The sequence below is a fragment of the Dipodomys spectabilis genome, unplaced genomic scaffold (genome assembly GCF_019054845.1).
Source record: "Dipodomys spectabilis isolate Male_0828 unplaced genomic scaffold, ASM1905484v1 ptg000108l, whole genome shotgun sequence".
NCBI classification, from domain to species: domain Eukaryota; kingdom Metazoa; phylum Chordata; class Mammalia; order Rodentia; family Heteromyidae; genus Dipodomys; species Dipodomys spectabilis.
In genome coordinates this window covers 11,296,898-11,315,409 of record NW_024870785.1, presented here as the reverse complement: position 1 = coordinate 11,315,409, position 18,512 = coordinate 11,296,898, and the positions used below count along the sequence as shown (strand labels likewise).

General features: G+C 38.7%; 1 protein-coding gene and 1 long non-coding RNA gene across 5 annotated transcripts in view; both read left to right on the top strand.

Annotated features, from left to right (window-relative positions):
- Window positions 1-14,299, top strand: part of Fam214a (family with sequence similarity 214 member A) — a 72,422-nt gene extending 58,123 nt beyond the window's left edge. For all 4 annotated transcript variants that reach the window (XM_042687450.1, XM_042687452.1, XM_042687453.1 and 1 more), the window contains 5 exons: window positions 521-629; window positions 3,461-3,619; window positions 7,951-8,019; window positions 10,640-10,836; window positions 13,307-14,299. In XM_042687450.1, the coding sequence (XP_042543384.1) occupies window positions 521-629; window positions 3,461-3,619; window positions 7,951-8,019; window positions 10,640-10,836; window positions 13,307-13,460 (688 nt within the window). In that variant the 3' untranslated portion in view covers window positions 13,461-14,299. The remainder of the gene's footprint in view (window positions 1-520; window positions 630-3,460; window positions 3,620-7,950; window positions 8,020-10,639; window positions 10,837-13,306) is intronic.
- Window positions 8,122-9,372, top strand: LOC122114350. The gene is made up of 2 exons (XR_006148567.1): window positions 8,122-8,894; window positions 8,927-9,372. It is a non-coding gene; the product is annotated as an uncharacterized LOC122114350 (long non-coding RNA).
- Window positions 14,300-18,512: the final 4,213 nt, after the last annotated feature.

Genomic DNA, 18,512 nt, shown 5'->3' with positions numbered 1-18,512 from the left:
TTTTTAAAGGAGTGCTTGGGGTTGAGTCTGGAGGTTCCACAACTGAACCATATCCATATCCCCTGCTTTTTTTTTTTTTTGGTAGGTTATGGGGTTTGAGCTCAAAGCCTGAGAGATGTCCCTGAGCTTAACTGTTCAAAGCTGTGACTCTACCACTTTGAACCACAGCTCCACTTCCAGTTTTCTGGTGGTTAATTAGAGATAAGAGTCTTACAGACTTTCCTGACAGGTCTGGCTTTGAACTGTATTTCTCAGATCTCAGCCTCCGAAGTATTTGCAATAGCTTCCATTATATGAAACCATCTTGAAACCTATAAGATGTACACACACACACACACACACACACACACACACACACACACACACACACACACACACGTTTGTATTTTAAATTTTGGTGACCTTAATTTTATTATGTTAATTAGGCTGAAATTATTTGTATTCTCCTAATTTAGTTTTGTATAAAAGCAATTAAGAAAATATTGTTAATATGTTCTTTTGTTGATTTGTTTTTTAATAGTGCTCAACCATGTTTAAATATTGAAGATGCTCCTGATATTCATGAAAAACCTTTTTTGAGTTCTAGTGCTCCACCTATAACAAGTCTCAGTCTCCTAGGAAATTTTGAGGTAATATGTTTTGGAATGAATTTAAGTGTTGGAGTATCTTGTACCTTTTTTGGTCGGTCGTGGAGCTTGAATACTGTTCCTGCGCTCTGCAGCTCAAGGCGAGCGCTCTACCATTTGAGCTACAGCGCCACTTCCAGTTTTCTAGTGGTTTATTGGAGATAAGAGTCTCACGGACTTTCCTGCCTGGGCTAGCTTTGAACCATGATCCTCAGACTCAGCCTCCTGAGTAACTAGGATTACAGGCGTGAGCCACCAGTGCCCAGCAAGTGTTGGAATTTCTTGAACTCGATCATGGCTATTATTAATGTCTTTAATATAAAAAGGAAAGAAAATAAATCGTCTTTTTATAAAGCCTTGCCTGTTTTTTTTTTGTTTGATTTTTTATTAGAAGGAAAAGTAGAGAATTGTTGGTATTGATATATTAGAAGTGGATAGCTAGTGGAGGAATCAGTCAGCATGGCAAATATCTATTACTCTGTAACCAAGAAGAGTGACTTATCTGGTAAAATTGGCCTTAGTAGCCAGCTGTGATGGTATATACCTATAGTCTCAGCTACTCGGGAGGCTAAGATGGGAGATTGACTTAGCCAAAAGTTCAGAAGCATCTTGGGCAACAAAACAATACTCCATCTCTTTAAAAAATGGCTTTGGGATCTTAAGAAAGATACAAGATGGTGAAATGGTAAAAGGTAATAGTCATCTTATAGCAGTTTCTTTATGATCAAGGAGATTGATTTGCCAAATCAAATGGTTCTTTGATACGTGTAGATTTTTATTTATTTATTTATTTTTATTTATTTATTTTTTTGCTGGTCCTGGGGGTTGAACTCTGGATCTGGCTGCTGTCTCTGAGCTGCTTTTGCTCAGGGCAAGCGGTCTACCATTTGACCCACAGTGCCATTTCCAGCTTTTTTGAGTAGCTTATTAAAGGTAAGAGTCTCACAGAGTGTCCTGGCTGAGCTGGCTTTGGACCATGATCCTCAGATCCCAGCCTCCTGAATAGCTAGGATTATAGGCATGAGTCACTGGTGCCCAGCTTAGATCATATTTTGTTATGGTTACTTCTGCATAGAATCAAGTATATCATGAGTTTGGCTGTTCTTATTTAATTTGAAATCAACTTAACTGCCAGGCATCATGGCACAATTGAGTGACTGAGGCAGGAGGATTGGTACATATTAAAATCTTACCTTAAAAAAACAAAGAAATAAAGCTGAGTGCTTGTGGATCATAGCTGTAATCCTAGCTACTCAGGAGGCTAAGATCTGAGGATCTTAATTTGAAGCCAGCCTGGACAAGAAAGTCCAGGAGACTCTTTCCAATTAACTACCAAAAAGCCAGAAGTGGAGCTGTGACTCAACTGCTAGAGTACCAGCCTTGAACACAAAAGCTCAGGGACAGCACCCAGGCCTTGAGTTCAAGCCTCAGGACCAGCACCAAAAAAAAAAACAAAACAAAAACAACAAAGAATGAAAAATGTGAAATATAAAAAAGAAAAATGTGAAATATATAGGTTTGTCTTAGTTGTGGTTTTATATACTTTAATAATCATTTAAATTTTTAGAATGTCTTTCAAAATGTTAATATAAATTTAAAAAAATATCTTGAGTTAAATCTCTTTTCCATTTTCTTTTTAAGGGTGGTATCAGTTCAAAGATGTTGAACTCTCTTCTTTTTTTTTGTTGGTCGTGAGGCTTGAACTCTGGGCCTAGGCGCTGTCCCTGCCCTCTTCAGCTCAAGGCGAGAGCTCTACCTCTTGAGCCACAGCGCCACTTACAGTTTTCTAGTGGTTTATTGGAGATCAGAGTCTCACAGACTTTTCTGCCCGGGCTGGCTTTGAACCATGATCCTCAGATCTCAGCCTCCTGAGTAGCTAGGATTACAAGCATGAGCCACTGGCACCCCACTTGAACTCTCTTCTTGAATATATCTATCTTTAATACTATCCTTATTGGGCTGGGGAAGCAGTCTGTATATAAAAACCTTAGGTAAGGGAAGATAGGAAAAAGATCTATATACTGTTTACTGAAGATTCTATTTGTATAGATATGCACACATTTTCAAGTTACTTAAAAAATGCAGTGAAGTTCTGGGACTAACCCATATGTTTTCTTCATAATGAAGGCAATGCTCTCTGCAGTAAATTAACAGATGATATTTACTGAGTGAATGTATTGATATTTATTATATAATACATAATTAAGCCGGGTGCCAGTGGCTCACACCTGTAATCCTAGCTATTCAGGAGGCTGAGATCTGAGATTCAAAGCCAGAGCTGGGAAGGTGGCTCAGTGGTAGAGTGCTTGCTTTGCATGTCTGAGGCCCTGGGTTCGATTCCTCAGCACCACATAAGTGAAAAGCAAAAAGCCAGAAGTGGCACTGTGGCTCAAGTGGTAGAGCGCTAGCCTTGAGCTGAAGAGCTGAGGGACAGTGCCCAGGCCCAGAGTTCAGGCCCCATGACCGGACCCCCCCCCCAAAAAAAAATAAAAAAGATTCAAAGCCACCCTGGCAGGAAAGTCCATGAGACTCTTACCTCCAATAAACCACCAGAAAACTGGAAGTGGCGTTCTGTCTCAAGTGGTAAGAAATAAGGAAGGCAATTAATAAGAAAGGTAATTAATAAGAAAGGCATATTGAGGACATAGATTCGAGTTCTAAACTATCATGCAAACTTGTAACTTGTTTTTGGTCAACCTCCCAAGTGTGTTGTGATTACAGGTATGTACCAACCACCATGCCCAGCAGTTCCTGGTCTATTTAAACAGAACATGAAGTGAATGACTTAGCTTTTCTGTTGTTTTTTACACCAACTATTTTGCTTTGTCTCCCAGGAATCTGTTTTGAATTACCGTTTAGATCCCCTTGGAGTAGTTGACGGCTTCACTGCCGAGGTAGGAGCAAGTGGTATTTTCTGTCCCACGCACTTGACTCTTCCAGTTGAAGTGTCATTCTACAGTGTTTCAGATGACAATGCTCCGTCTCCTTATATGGCAAGTATTTTTAAAAAATTATCCTTTTCTTCCTGGATCAATCCAGTTAGGGCATTATGATCAAAAGTATATATTTCTTAAATACAGACTAATATACTAAAATATTACCTGTTAGCTTCTTTCTGATTAAACAGCAGTAAAGTCTTTTACATTTGAGAATGTTGCTGTAATTTACTTGCTTCTGTGTGATTTACTGATTAGTGACACTACAATCATGTTGTACTACTCCACACAAATCTCAAGTGCTTCGTGGCTACTTTAGGGTTGCATTCCTGTGTGTTCTTTAGCTCAGAAGAGTTTAGAGAAGAGTCTGGTGAACTAAGGCTTCTGTGAGATCCTTTTTCTACTCTCTCATCTGTGGCCCATTCTTTCCTAATCCTAGAGTTCTAGAGCAATGAGCTGTTTATGACTCATGCTAATGGCTTAGAGGAAAGTAAGAGCTTTGAGGATTATAATACACTCTTAAGCTTCAGAGCTCTGATTTTATCTTTCCCATTTTTCTTATCCTAATGGATTGTAGGTAAAATATGCCTTCAGTACAAAAATTATTCTGAATCCTGGAGTGTATATGTGTATATATATATATATATATATATATATATATATATATATATATATATATATATATATATATATCCATCTGCTCCTTTTCAGTGCACAAAGAGGGAGAAATGGCAGGACGTGAAGGTCTGCAAAATGTTCTCAATAATCCCACAAAATAGAGTATCAAATAAGGTTTTCACTTTGACTCCCTAACTTGGAGTCAGTGATAAAAATGTTCTCTTAACTTTCTGAGAATGTAGCTCAGTGGTAGAGTGTTTTCCATAATGAGCAAGGCCTTGGGTTTGATTCTCAGCACTACATTAATTTTTTTTTAAAAAGTTCTCCAAGCCGGGCGCTGGTGGCTCACGCCTGTAATCCTAGCTACTCAGGAGGCTGAGATCTGAGGATCGCGGTTCAAAGCCAGCCCGGGCAGGAGAGACCGTGAGACTCCTATCTCCAATAAACCACTGTAGATCAAGTGGTAGAGCGCTCGCCTTGAGCTGAAGAGCTGAGGGACAGTGCCCAGGCCCAGAGTTCAAGCCCCACGACCAACCAAAAATAAAAATAAATAAAAAATAAAAAAAGTTCTCCAAGTGTTAATGATATCCTTTGCTTTCAAGCAACTATTGCGTGGTCTAATGAGGCAGAAATACATAAAAGCAGGTATGCCCAGGCAAAGTTAGGGAATCACTTGCATTCTTGCCAGCTTGACAAGGCTGTATATGGTTACTTTTTTTTTATTATGATTAACCAAATCAGCATATGCTTGTTAAGTTTTCTACTTATTAAACTAATAATACAGTTATATATAATTTCTCAATCCCTTTCTAAGTAAAATTCCTAGTTTTCCAATGTTACTCCTGGCCTAACAGTATTAAGAACTGTTTTAAAGTGTAACCCTAAACTTAAAAGATTGTTTTTTTAAAAAATCTATAGTCTTTCCTTCTAAATTGATATAATTACTGTTTTCTAACCTGTAGCTTTTCTGTATGTGTTTTAGAGTGAAAGGAGAAACAATAGTAATATGTGGTCTTTAGCAATATGATGATAAAAGTAGCCATTCATTTTTGTATATTTTGCCTTTTTTTCTGGGACTGGGAAGAATAGGGAAGGGTATTATATATCATTATCATTTTTCATGTAAATATCTATATCTCCTTGTACTTGAAGTGTGGTTCTTCACTAGAAAAGTATATCAAATTGTGTTAGAGAAAGTATTAATGAATAATTATGTTTTGGTTAAGGATTCAGTTTGTTGATAACTAGTTACATTTTTGTTGAGGCTTATTATTAATATCAATTAGTACAAGGGAGTTTCATGTTGACGTGTCCATATACTTATAAAATAATATACTTGTCATAAACGATATGTATGATAAACCTGATAGGCTCACTCCCCATTACTCTACATCATCCTCCTTCCCTTTCCAAAACTGTCTCTACTTTTATTGTTCCATTTTCACACATGATCACTGTTCATATTCTAAATGACCATGTGATAAACTGCATTTGTCAGGAACCATTTCCATTTCTTTTTTTTTTTTTTTTTGGTCGGTTGTGGGGCTTAAACTCTGGGGCTGGGCGCTGTCCCTCAGCTCTTCAGCTCAAGGCCAGCACTCTACCACTTGAGCTACAGCGCCACTTCCGGTTTTCTGGTGGTTTATTGGAGATAGGAGTCTTACAGTCTTTCCTGCCTGGGCTGGCTTTGAACCGCCATCCTCAGATCTCAGCCTCATGAGTAGCTAGGATTACAGGCGTGAGCCACCAGCGCCTGGCTCCATTTCCATTTCTTCAGTGTCCATTTCCATCATCATTTTCCAGTGTTAATGTGTCGATAGTGTTCTACTATTAGGTGCTGCATACTTAGAGTTGAGTTACTCACCTTCACCATTGCCTACTCTTTACTTCCCAAGTAGTCTGATTTCTAAATCCACCAAATAATGACACCTCTTGGGACAGTCCTGTTTTATATTTACATAAGGTTGGCGTGTTTGGTATACAGTGATAGAACCATAAAATGTGTGTGTATAACATGCAATCATTCTACTTAACTACCTTAATTAATTGAAAGAAAAGTATTACTCCTGTTTTAATAAGTAAAATCAGCCTTCATTATTTAAAGAATTATCATTATTCATTATTTAAGAATTATCATACTCACCAACTGAAGGCATTTGGTTATCCCAGTTACTGAGGTTTCATACATTCAATTTGAACTGCTCTTGTTTAAAATTTATATTTTCCCCCTATTTTTTGGACTCCTCAGAACAACTATTCCACATGCTGAAAGTTTTCTCACACTTTAATGTACATATGCTTTATCTAGAGTATTACTGAATTGCAGATTACAGTTTGTATATGATGGAGGAAGGCCATACCTCCTGCATTTCTTTTGTTTCCTTTTCTTTTTCTTTCTTTTTTTTGGTTGGTCGTGGGGCTTGAACTCTGGGCCTCGGTGCTGTCCTTCAGCTCTTCAGCTCAAGGCAAGTAATCTACCACTTGAGCCACAGCACCACTTCTGGTTTTCTAGCGGTATATTGGAAATAAGAGTCTCACAAACTTCCCTGCCTAGGCTGGCTTGGAACCGTGATTCTCAGATCTCAGCCTCCGTACAACCTTCTGCATTTCTAAAATAATCAAATGTGGTATTGATGAAGCTGATCTGAGGACCATTCTTTGAGTACCAGACTAACTACTTCTAATTTTCTCTTTTAGATTTCTCTAGTGAAAAGACTCCAATTTAGCTTTCACTTTGACTCAAATCTTAGCTCTTAGACTTTCAATCCATTGTGTTCTGATTTAACATCAATTTAGATTCTTAAAATCATCATTAAGTGAAAACTCAAAAGCCTACGATCTAGGTTAAGGAAGCTAAGCTTATTTCTCAAGAAACATTAGTCCTCAGAAAATGGAATTATATGGCTTTTGGATAGAACAAACCACAAATGCTGGTTAAACTTTGATTTTCTACTGTTTACTTTGAATATCTCTTGTAGAATTATCCGGCAGGAACCATTGAGTCCCAAACTTTTATTTTTTTCTTTTTTTTAAATGTCATTTTTATTTTGCTTTGTACTCAGAAATTCAGATATATAGCTTAACTCCCTGACTAAGGAATTTCTTCATTTTCAGTCAAGTCTTAGATCTTTTCATACTTACGACTTTTTTTTTTTTTTTGTCGGTCGTGGGGCTTGAACTCTGGGCCTGGGCGCTGTCCCTCAGCTCTTCAGCTCAAGCCGAGTGCTCTACCACTTGAGCTACAGCGCCACTTCCGGTTTTCTGGTGGTTTATTGGAGATAGGAGTCTCACGGTCTCTCCTGGCCGGGCTGGCTTTGAACCGCGATCCTCAGATCTCAGCCTCCTGAGTAGCTAGGATTACAGGCGTGAGCCACCAGCGCCCGGCTTACTTATTACTTTTTATATGTCCAAAGACCAACGAATTGTTTTGTTTCTATATTTTCCCTCTCCCCTAAGACTCAGGAATACTCCTGTAACCTTCTTAATTTTTTGGTTAAGAAACTTTCTTGCCTTTATTTATCAATGGAAATTTTCAGGAGCATAGCCATTTATATAATATTTGTTTTTAACATATCCAGGAAGAATAGTAAATTGTTTCATTACAGTTGGAAAGCTCACTATTTCATATTCATAAAATATATCTTATTAATGTATTTTGAATATCTTTCCCTAGAAATAGAATTTTGAATCCTTTTTAATTACATGGTGTGTTATTTTTATTTTAGTAATTTATATGCATGTGTACTCAATTTGTCTTCTTTTATTTCAAGGGTGTGATTACTTTAGAGTCCCTTGGTAAAAGGGGTTATCGAGTACCTCCTTCAGGAACAATACAAGTGGTATGTGTTTTATAGCCTACAATTGCAATAATCATTCTCTCACATACATATAGAACTTAGCCCTTTCTCCTGCTCCTGCTGCTGCAACAACTTTGGTAAGTAACAGTGGGGCTGCAGCTTTCTTTGGAGTGTCCATGCTCTGCCCCAGGAATGAACATTTGGGGACTTCCATAAAAGGAAAATAGTTGGAGATGAATAGTACATGAGAAAAACAGTACATGACCATTTGCATAAGATAAAATAAAGGGATATATGTTCAATATAATTAGAACCTAACAAAACATACCATTACCAGTGTCTTATATTAATATAGTAAGGCATACTGAGATTTCACCTATTTAAAAGGAGACCTTAGTACTGCCAAGGAAAACTTGGGACTCAAGATGTTACACCTTATTTAATGATTGTTAAAACAGATCTAAGTAGAAATGTTGGTCTGACAGATGACACAGCAGAGCATCATTGCTTTTTGGGTATTGATGAGAGTTTTAGTTTTGGTATTGACCAGAGAACCATGGTCACCCTGGGCAGTTATTTCTTATCCTTGGTCTAGGCTTCCCAAAGCATGATTTAGTATCAAGGCCTGTTTGCAATTGTGTTTATCTCCAAATCTGAGCTCCAGTCTGCAAACACTGAATCTGTTGCCTAGTTGTTTGCAGTCTGAAAGCCTAGTTGATGCTGGTTCCTTACATTCAGGATCTGATCTAGGCCAGCAAGACTTTTTAAGAACTTTGTCCAGTGTTTGTCAAGTCCCAATACCTTTGTTTATTTCATATCTCACTGAAGTGAAATATTCCCCTACACTTAGGTGTTTACTGAGAAAGAATCACTGCATCTTAAGGCCTGATCTGTTGGTAAACAGATCTTGAATCCTAGTGGGATTGCCTCTGGCTCTATAGCACTTGAGAGTTAAAGTCACTAGTCATTATCCCTGAAGCAGTATACTGGCCTCTTGCTTTAGACACTGTCAGCTTTTCTGCTTAATTTTCAGTATAAACTTTGGGTATGTCCTTCATTTGTTATAAAGCTTAATCATTCATAATCATGGATTGAACTCCTGGCTTGCTAGTTGTTGTGGTTACAAGATTGGATCATAATATTGATGTATTTCTCATTTTGATTCAGTGAGTGATGTCCAGTGCCACGGATGAGCTTCTGAAAGCACGGGCACCAAGTTACCTAGTGATGTGTTGGTAATTTGGTTAAAGTCAGATCAGCAGCTTGGGGTTTTGTTTAAAATTTTATATTTTTTAAAAGTAAAATTCCTTCAATTTATAGCCAAGTACCAATTAAATTCACTTCAATCCTCATTAAAAATACATACTTTGGCCTATGATACTGATGATTTAAAAACAAAAACTAATGTTGGGAGGAGGCTACAATGCTTGATAAGAAATGTACTCATTATCATGCCCATATAATTGTAACCCCTCTGTACAGTATTTTCACAATAAAAAATAAAATAAAATATGAAACATAAAAAAACTAGTATTGCTGAATGCAACAATTGTATGCTGAAAGCATACAATCAGGATATCAAGTATTACTTAGCTGACTTTGGGTCTCATAATCATGAGCTTTATTTTAATATACTTGAAAACGTTTCAAAAAGATAAGTCCCTCTTTTAAACATATATAATCACTTTTACACTAACTATATGTAACTTAAATAGAAATTCTGGGGCTGGGAAGGTGGCTCAGTGGTAGAGAGCTTGCCTTGCATGCCTGAGGCCCTGGATTCGATTCCTCAGCACCACATAAGCAAAAAGAAAAAAGCCGGAAGTGGCACTGTGGCTCAAGTGGTAGAGCACTAGCCTTGAGCTGAAGAGCTGAGGGACAGTGCCCAGGCCCAGAGTTCAGGACCCACGACCGGACCCCCAAAAAAACCAAAACACAGAAATTCTAATTTTCACTTAGCTTCTATTTGTATTTTTAAAATTCTACTTATTCACTATTTAAGACATGAGAAAAAGCCAGGTGCTAGTGGCTACGATAAGCTGAGAGGCTTAGAGCTGAGAGCTGAGGGTTGTGGTTTGAAGCTAGTCTCTGCAGAAAAATCTGTGAGACTCTTATCTCCAGTTAAGCACCAAAAAAGCCGGAACTAAAGCTGTGTCTCAAGTGGTAGAGTACTAACCTTAAACAAAAAAGCTCAGTGACAGCGTCCAGGTCCTGAGTTCAAACGCTAGGACTGACACAAAAAAAAAGTGAGAAAAATTAAAGTACACTTGGAGAAATTTGAAATTTTCATTAAAGCTTATGTTTGAAAAATAATTGAGCTAGAATTTTTAATCTAGTAAAAATATATTTTGCTTAAACTAGAGGAACTATTTCTGAAAGTCTGAACAAGGAGTTTCTATTGTTATGTAAAATTTGTGACTAAAGACTTTTATTACAGGATTTTATTAAAAAATATTGTGAAGTAAGAAATTAAGTTAAACATTTGAAAGGTTATTGAATGTTATTTTATGAATTTCTAAAACATTGATTTTAGTTTCTGAAATTGAATTATATCCAATGGGATTAAATTATTAAGTAGCCTTTTTAATTATTAGCATAATTATTCTGAGGTACGTCAACAAATCACTGTTTTTAAAGAATAATTTTTGTGTTGTTTCTTCAGACCTTATTTAATCCTAATAAGACTGTGGTGAAGATGTTTGTTGTGATATATGACTTACGAGATATGCCAGCCAATCATCAGACATTCCTACGACAAAGAACTTTCTCTGTTCCGGTTAAGCAAGAAATGAAGAGAAGCGTCAATAAACAGAGTATCCGGCATACAGAACGGTTACTACGCTACCTCATACATCTGAGGTACTACTGTTGAAAATTAATGTGAGGGGCTGGGAAGGTGGCTCAGTGGTAGAGTGCTTGCCTTGCATGCATGAGACCCTGGGTTCAATTCCTCAGCTCCACATAAGCAGAAAAAGCTGGAAGTGGGGTTGTGGCTCAAGTGGTAGAGCACTAGCCTTGAGCTGAAGAGCTGAGGGACAGTGCCCAGACCCAGAGTTCAGGCACCATGACTGGCAAAAAAAAAAAAAAGAAAAGAAAATGTGAAAATATTTCATACTAGGATAAGTCCAAAATTTTTAGTTTATTCTTTGAAACATTAACTAGCCAGAACAGTGTCCCTTACACTTGGTTTAGCCTAGGAAATTCTGACGATGGGTCAAGATGCAGAAAGTACAGTTCCTTCCTGCAGTCAAAGTGATCAGTTGCTCCATTTTAACATGCAGCTGACCACCAAATCTTTAACCTAGTTTAAAAATAAAACCCACAAACCCAAAGAGTACTTCTGCTATGCTGATGGAAAACAAGAAAGCACAATAGGTCATGCTAAGTTTCTGTTTAGTAAGTTTGTGTGATGAAAGGCTAATTCTTTACTTAGCATGCCCAGTGCCTTAGGTTCAATCCACAGCATTTCAGAGAAAGACTCTGAGTAACAAAAGATGCTGAGTAACAAATATTAGCATTATCACATTATTAGCAGGGGATAGAAGCAGTTTCATACTCACTTTTTTGATAGCCATTTTCAACTCACTGCTAGTTTTTATCTTGACTTTTGATAGTAGGTTTTATTTAGATAGCTACTGATGATGATAGCAGTGAGTGTTCTCAAAATATGAATATTTTTTGTCCTTACTTTACCAGCGTGGAATCCATTTTAATCTACTGGCAGATCATGGGAGGTTTGCTCATGTGAAATGGATCAATTTGTATAGAAGCCCAAAGTAGTATAATTGGCTGGTGTAAACTAAAAGTTGACACTCAGAGATAGGAAATGGAAATGTGCTTTGGAATCAGGGAGGAAAAGTTAGATGGTATTGGAAACCTACACTCACTTATAGGAAAAAGCCTTTCAGCATGGTAAGAGAGAAAGCAGTGAAGAATGTTTGGGGAATACAAAGGAAGAGGCACTTAAGTTAGAAGCATGTGCACTAACCATTTAAGACCATAAATATCATATAAAGGAGTTTTAGAGACCCATTCCTTAAATAAAGACAATATCCCACTAAACTATCAAATAAGGGTGAGGAAGGAATAAAACATCACAAAAATGACAAAATGACAGACAAAAACTACATAATTTCAGCCGGGTGCTGGTGGCTCATGCCTGTAATCCTAGCTACTCAGGAGGCTGAGATCTGAGGATCACAGTTCAAAGCTAGCCCAGGCAGGAAAGTCCAATGACCACTAGAAAACCGGAAGTGGCACTGTGGCTCAAGCGGTAGAGCGCTCACATTGAGCTGAAGAGCGCAGGGACAGCGCCCAAGCCCAGAGCTCAAGCCCCAGGACCGACCAAAAAAAAAAGAAAACTACATAATTTCAATAGTAATCAAATGGTGATCAAATGTTAATTGTATCAGTTTCACAGAATTGCAGGCTGAGTTAAGAAAGCAGCCCCAACTACTTGGCTACAGAAATACATTTCATTCATAATGACCAACACTGGTTTAGAGTGAAAGAATGGAAATAGATTTTCCAAGCAGATGAAACTCAAAAGCAGGCAGGAATTCATATCAGCATTCAGGCAGCATTCATATCTGATAAAAAATAAAAAGACTTCAAATAAAAATTACTCAGAAGAGACTAAGATCACTTCATGCTGATAATGGTAACAATCCATCAAGAGGAAATGATAATTGTTAACATGTGCACCAAACATGGGCATATCCAGCTTCATTAAACAAACACCACTGGACTCAGCACTATTTATAACAGCTGGGAGATCAGCCTGGGTACCCAACAGCTAATGAGTGGATAAAGAAAATGTTACACAGACACACACAGTAGAGTATTATTCAGCCAAAAAGAAGAATTAAAATACTGTTATTTGCAGGAAGATTGATGGAATTGGAGATCATCATGTTAATCAAAATAATCCAGGCTCAGAAAGCCAGATATTTTGCCTTTGCTCATCTGTGGAACGTAGACCTAAAATAAGAAAGGAAGGATAGGACTCAATGGGATAGGATAAGGTCAATTGGCCTGTCTGGGGGATAATGTGCAAGAAGAGGGTGAATGAAGGGAAATGGCACTGGGGTTTGAGGAGGAGTAGAGTATGTACATATCTATGTATGAGGATGGCACATGAAGCCTACCCACCAAATACTGTTTGAAGGTAGAGGGACTGAGGGACTGTATTGAAAATGTGTGTGTGTGTGTGTATGCATGTATGGAATTATCAAAATGAACCCCCCTTTATTAATATATACTTTAAAAAAGGGAAAAACAAAATGTCTCGTTTCTTAAAAATGATTAATTTTTTAAAAAATTTGTTTAGGTTCCAGAGTTCTAAATCTGGAAAGATCTACCTCCATCGAGACGTTCGGCTCCTGTTCTCTAGGAAGTCAATGGAGGTTGATAGCGGTGCTGCATATGAACTCAAATCTTACACTGAATCGCCAACAAACCCTCAGTTTTCACCACGATGTTGATAAGGAATAACAATTTCAAGTATTCGCTCAGTACCCAAGTTTGGAAGTAAATCTTAGCCTAAAATGGAGTGTACCAATTTTACAATCAGGAGAGTAGATCCTTTCCTGTTGTTCTGGACCAGTTTTTTTTTTTTTTTTTAAGGATTCCTAAAATGAGGCCCACAAATTCCAAGTAGACTGGAAACACTCATGCCCTAATTCTTTTTGTACTGTTGAAACCACTTCATTGGACACGTTGCAATAGCAGAACCCCCTGTTTAGATTAGTGTTTACACATTTTATTTCTGTTATTTAATATTTAATGTTTTTCTTAATACTCAGAAGTGATGTTTGTCTTAGTGTTCTAATGTAGCACAAATCCTGTGTCAAATCATACTGTGTATTTTTGACCTTGACGTTTAAATCTGAAATATATGCACAAGTCTTTAATTTTCGTGTGGTGTGCTTTAAGCGCTATTTCTTTAAGCTATTGAGAATGAGAATGAAATGTTGAGCTTCTTTAAGATTAATGCACTATGCAAGCATGTGTATTTTTTATATTGCTGGTATGTGGTTTTGACAGCATCCCAGCTACATTGCTGGCTCGTGAAATAGCCCTTTACCATGCTGTATGGCAGAGCAAGGCAGACAAGCTGCTTCACAGCCCTGGTGCAAGCTCACGTCCTCATGCCCATTCGTAGTCCTTTCAGGATTTCTTGTTCCCCAGACAGTTCCGTTTTCCTTACTACCTTTAGCTGCTTTCCATTGAAGTGCTGTCCCTTGCTAGATAATTTTCTCAAGTTGTTAAAAAAAAATAAAGAATATGTACTTTGAAAATAAATTAGTATTTATATTGTAAATATATGAAGAACTGAAAAAATGTGTATCTGGCTTTTATTTGTAGAGGAGACATTTATTTGACGAGGTGAATTAACCATCAGGCAGTTTCCATTCCGTCCCCTCAGCTGCCCTCCAGGGGAGGGGAAGACTTAGGGAATCTTGTCACAACACTTCTTCCGGACTGTAGTGGAAGTTGAGTGGCAATTTGACTGAATGTATCAGAGGCCTTATTTCCAACAAGCTTGGTTTTAGATGTTTGTGTTGAGGCGATAGACAACAGCAGAGTAGACAACCAGGCAGAAATACTGAAAAGGCTAATAGAAATCTATGACTACAGGTTCTAAAATACACATCATACCAGTAGGCCCTATCCGGGAGATCTAGTAGACTAGGGGCAAGTCAGCTGTCGAATTGATAAGAGGAAACCCTTTACTCAGCTACTTTAGAGACTCCCTGGCAGGTAATGGGGGTGTGGCTACTATTTGTGGAGTAGCAAACAGAAGCCTCATAAATTTCTTTTTAAATAACCAGTTAAGCCAGGTGCCAGTGGCTCACGTCTGTAATCCTAGCTTTTCAGGAGGCTGAGATCTGAGGATCGTGGTTCAAAGCCAGCTCAGGAAGGAACATCCGTGAGACTCTTACCTCCAATTAATACCAGAAAACTGAAAGTGGTATTGTGGCTCAAGTGGTAGAGCATTCACTTGAGCTGAAGAGGCTCAAGGATAGTGCCCAGGCCCAGAGTTCAAGCCCCATGACTGAAAAAAACAAAACATCAGTTAAGTAGCAAGGTGTGATGGGACACTTCTGTAATCAGTCCCAAACTATATGGGACTGATAGTTTTTGCAAGGTAGTTTTTCCCAGTCCAAAGACAACCCTGGCAAAGGTATCAAGGAGACCCCAGTGGGGTCTTAGCCTCAGAAAGCTGAGAATCTCAGTCCAAAGCCAGGCCAGGCAAAGGAAAAGACTGTGAGACTTTTACCTCAAATTCACCACCAAAAGGTTGAAAGTGGAAGAATGGCTCAAGTGATGAGTGTCAGCTTTGAGTGAAAAAGCTAAAGGACAGCACCCAGCCCTGAGTTTAAGCCCCAGGACTGGCACAGAATAACACTTAGACATATAATAACAAAATAAAATAACCTGTTCCAGCTACAAAGTCTTGGATTTTGTTTTTTGTTTTTGATTTTTTGTTTTTTCATTTTTGTTTCTGGTCATGGGGCTTGAACTCTGGGCCTAGATGCTGCCCCTGAACTCTTCAGTTGAAGGCTAGCACTTGAGCCACAGCATCACTTCTGGTTTTTCTGGTGGTTAATTGGAAAGAAGAGTCTCACGGACTTTCCTGCCCCGGCTGGCTTGGAACTGCAATCTGCAGATCTCAGCCTCCTAAGTAGCTAGGATTACAGGTATGAGCCATTGGCACCAGGCTAAAAACTTGGATTTTTGATACTCAGTATCTCACTTCATTTCTCTCATTGATTTTTCAGTCTTTTACCATCTCTGTTCTGATGTTTGCTGGGTAGCTGATGGTACAACTGGAAAAGGGGAGGTTGGACATTATCTCATTTCCTTTACTCCTTATAAACTCTTGAGCTAGAGTAACTAAACCTCAAAAAAACAACAACAAAACCCTAACCTTTTCAAAGCTTTTATACACCTACCAAAACCCAAGTGAAGAAAATACCTCATGCATGTATGCATCAGTAGCAGCCAGGGGGAGCTTTGGTTAAACATCAGTTGGTAGACATTGCTTGTCCCAGGTTTACTTGTAGTAAGAATCTCTGTTGAGAATTCAAGGAATTCTAATCTCATGGCTGGTGGTTTAAAATCAAACAGTTCCTTAGTTTGTAGAGTCACATTTCAAATGCTCAGTAATGATATTTAACTAGTGGCTACAGTATTGGAGTATTTGAATATTTCTATTATCTTAGAATGTGCTATTGGACAGCCATCATGTACACTGTAGTGGAAGCTGGAAGAGTGGAGGTGATCTGCAGATTGTAAAACTTGGAGAGAATCCAAGGACAGAATTATCTAGAGTCCTCTCATAAAGAGACTGCTAAATCAGAGTAAAGGGGTGAGGAATAAAGTTGTAATCCCAGCACTTGGAAATGAGGCAGAAGGATTGGAAGTTGGAGACCAGCCTAGGCTACATAGTGAGATCCTGTCGAAATGATAAGGAAGAGAAAACATAGTCAAGAAGAGAAACTGAGAATTACATCCTAGGGTTCAAAGGAAGAGAGTTTATAGAAATGAAATATTGGGAATCAGCTTTGAACATGATGTTACAAAGTTGATGCAGAACAGTGTTGTAAGAGAGCTCTAGGAGTTTACATTTTGTCCAAAAATAATCTTTTAAAATACCAACTCCCTACAGGAAACAACATGCTAGGAGTGAAAATAGCCAACTCCAAAAAGCTTGGACAGTGGTGCCAAGAGAGACTTATCTCACTGTTCCATAACTGGGGCCCACAACTAAGTCTCTATAATCACATTTCCAGGCTTTTGTTTCAGGCCTTCTATAAATTGTGGTGCCACCATGGGCAAAACAGGCAGAGACTGAGAATTTTTCTGTCTCTAGTTCTGGCCCAAACAGCAGATTAATTTTTCCATTATGCATTATGTTTATTGTATCTTTTGTCAGTAATGGGGCCTGAACTCTGGGCCTGGGTGCTTCCCTCAGCTCTTCAACTCAAGGCTAGTGCTCTACCGCTTGAGCCACAGCACCACTTCTGGCTTTTTCTGCTTATGTGGTGCTGAGGAATTGAACCTAGGGCCTCATGCATGCAAGGCAAGCACTCTACCTCTGGGCCACATTCCCAGCCCCTCATTTTCTCTTAATGCTGGTATGTTAGGACCCAGAGGTAGGCCTCAAGTTAACTATTACGTAGGAAAGGATGGCTTCCCAGACAGGTCCCCATAATGGGCTATACATAACCTTTGTTGAGTTTTCCACTTGACCAAAGTCTGTTCCCCAGTAATTCAAACTTGTGACTTTCAGGAACAGATTCCCTTTACTCAAGACACACACACACACACACACACACACACACACACACACACACACACTCAGGAACAGATTCCCTTTACTCAAGACACACACACACACACACTCAGGAACAGATTCCCTTTACTCAAGACACACACACACACACACACACACACACACACACACACACACACACACACACACACACACACACACACACACACACACACACACACACACACACACACACCAGAACGCAAGTTTATTAATAAATTGTTAGATGTACTCATTACCCTAACTTGTACATTTTTCTTTCACTCTGAAGTTCTGCTTAAAGAGAAGGCAAATTTTTAGTTAGATGAGTGTAAGTATAGAATGAAAATGAAAAATACATAGATTTCCTGAAGTTTTTCCACTGGTCCACCTTGAGACTTTATCAAGACATCTTTGTCCAAGAGTTGGCTTCTTGAGCCCTTTTAAGCATTTCCTTGACTGTTAAATTCTTTCTTTCTCCCAAAAGAAGCTAACAATATTCTGTGTTTATCAGATTACAACACAGTTCTTCCTGTATTTTTGTTTCCAAATTCAATATCAAGTCTTATAGGATCTTTTTGATTGCTCCTCTTCCTCTTCAGTACCCTTGCCTTCATTTACCTTCACCTTTCTACCAGAAGGCCATCTTACTTTCAAGTTTCTGAGGGATAACTTCTTTAGAACCGTAGAATAAGCTATTCAGATGTCAGATAGAAGACTCAGTGTGAAGCCATGCGACTTGACAAATTAACAAGGCCACTGGGGGAAATCAATGCCACAGTCACTGGAGGAAACTGAGGTCTGGGAAGACACTGGGAGTGAGGTATGAGTAGAGACAAGCTCCCCTCCTTGGTATGGCTTGTCTGAGCAGAAAAGGTGTCATAAAGTAGTAATTCCTGTGTAATGATGCAGTAGGCATTGCGGAATCATCCAGAACCATTTGAGGGGGAGCTGACCTAATGCCGATGCTCAGAAAGAAGGAAAGAAGGATTGTGGAAGCGAAATGAAAGGGGCGAATTAGGAGAGGCAGAGCTTCGGAGAAAACAATGCCTTTGTGGCTGCAAAGCAGAAAGCAAGGACTTGGAAATAGGAGCGGGTCGGAGATTAGAAAGTCAAAAATCCCCTAGACAGAAAGAATCAAGAGTAGCCGCCATGAATGAACTACATTTCCCAGAAATGCTGGGGGGAGGTGTACCCACGGGCGGAAGTGACGTCA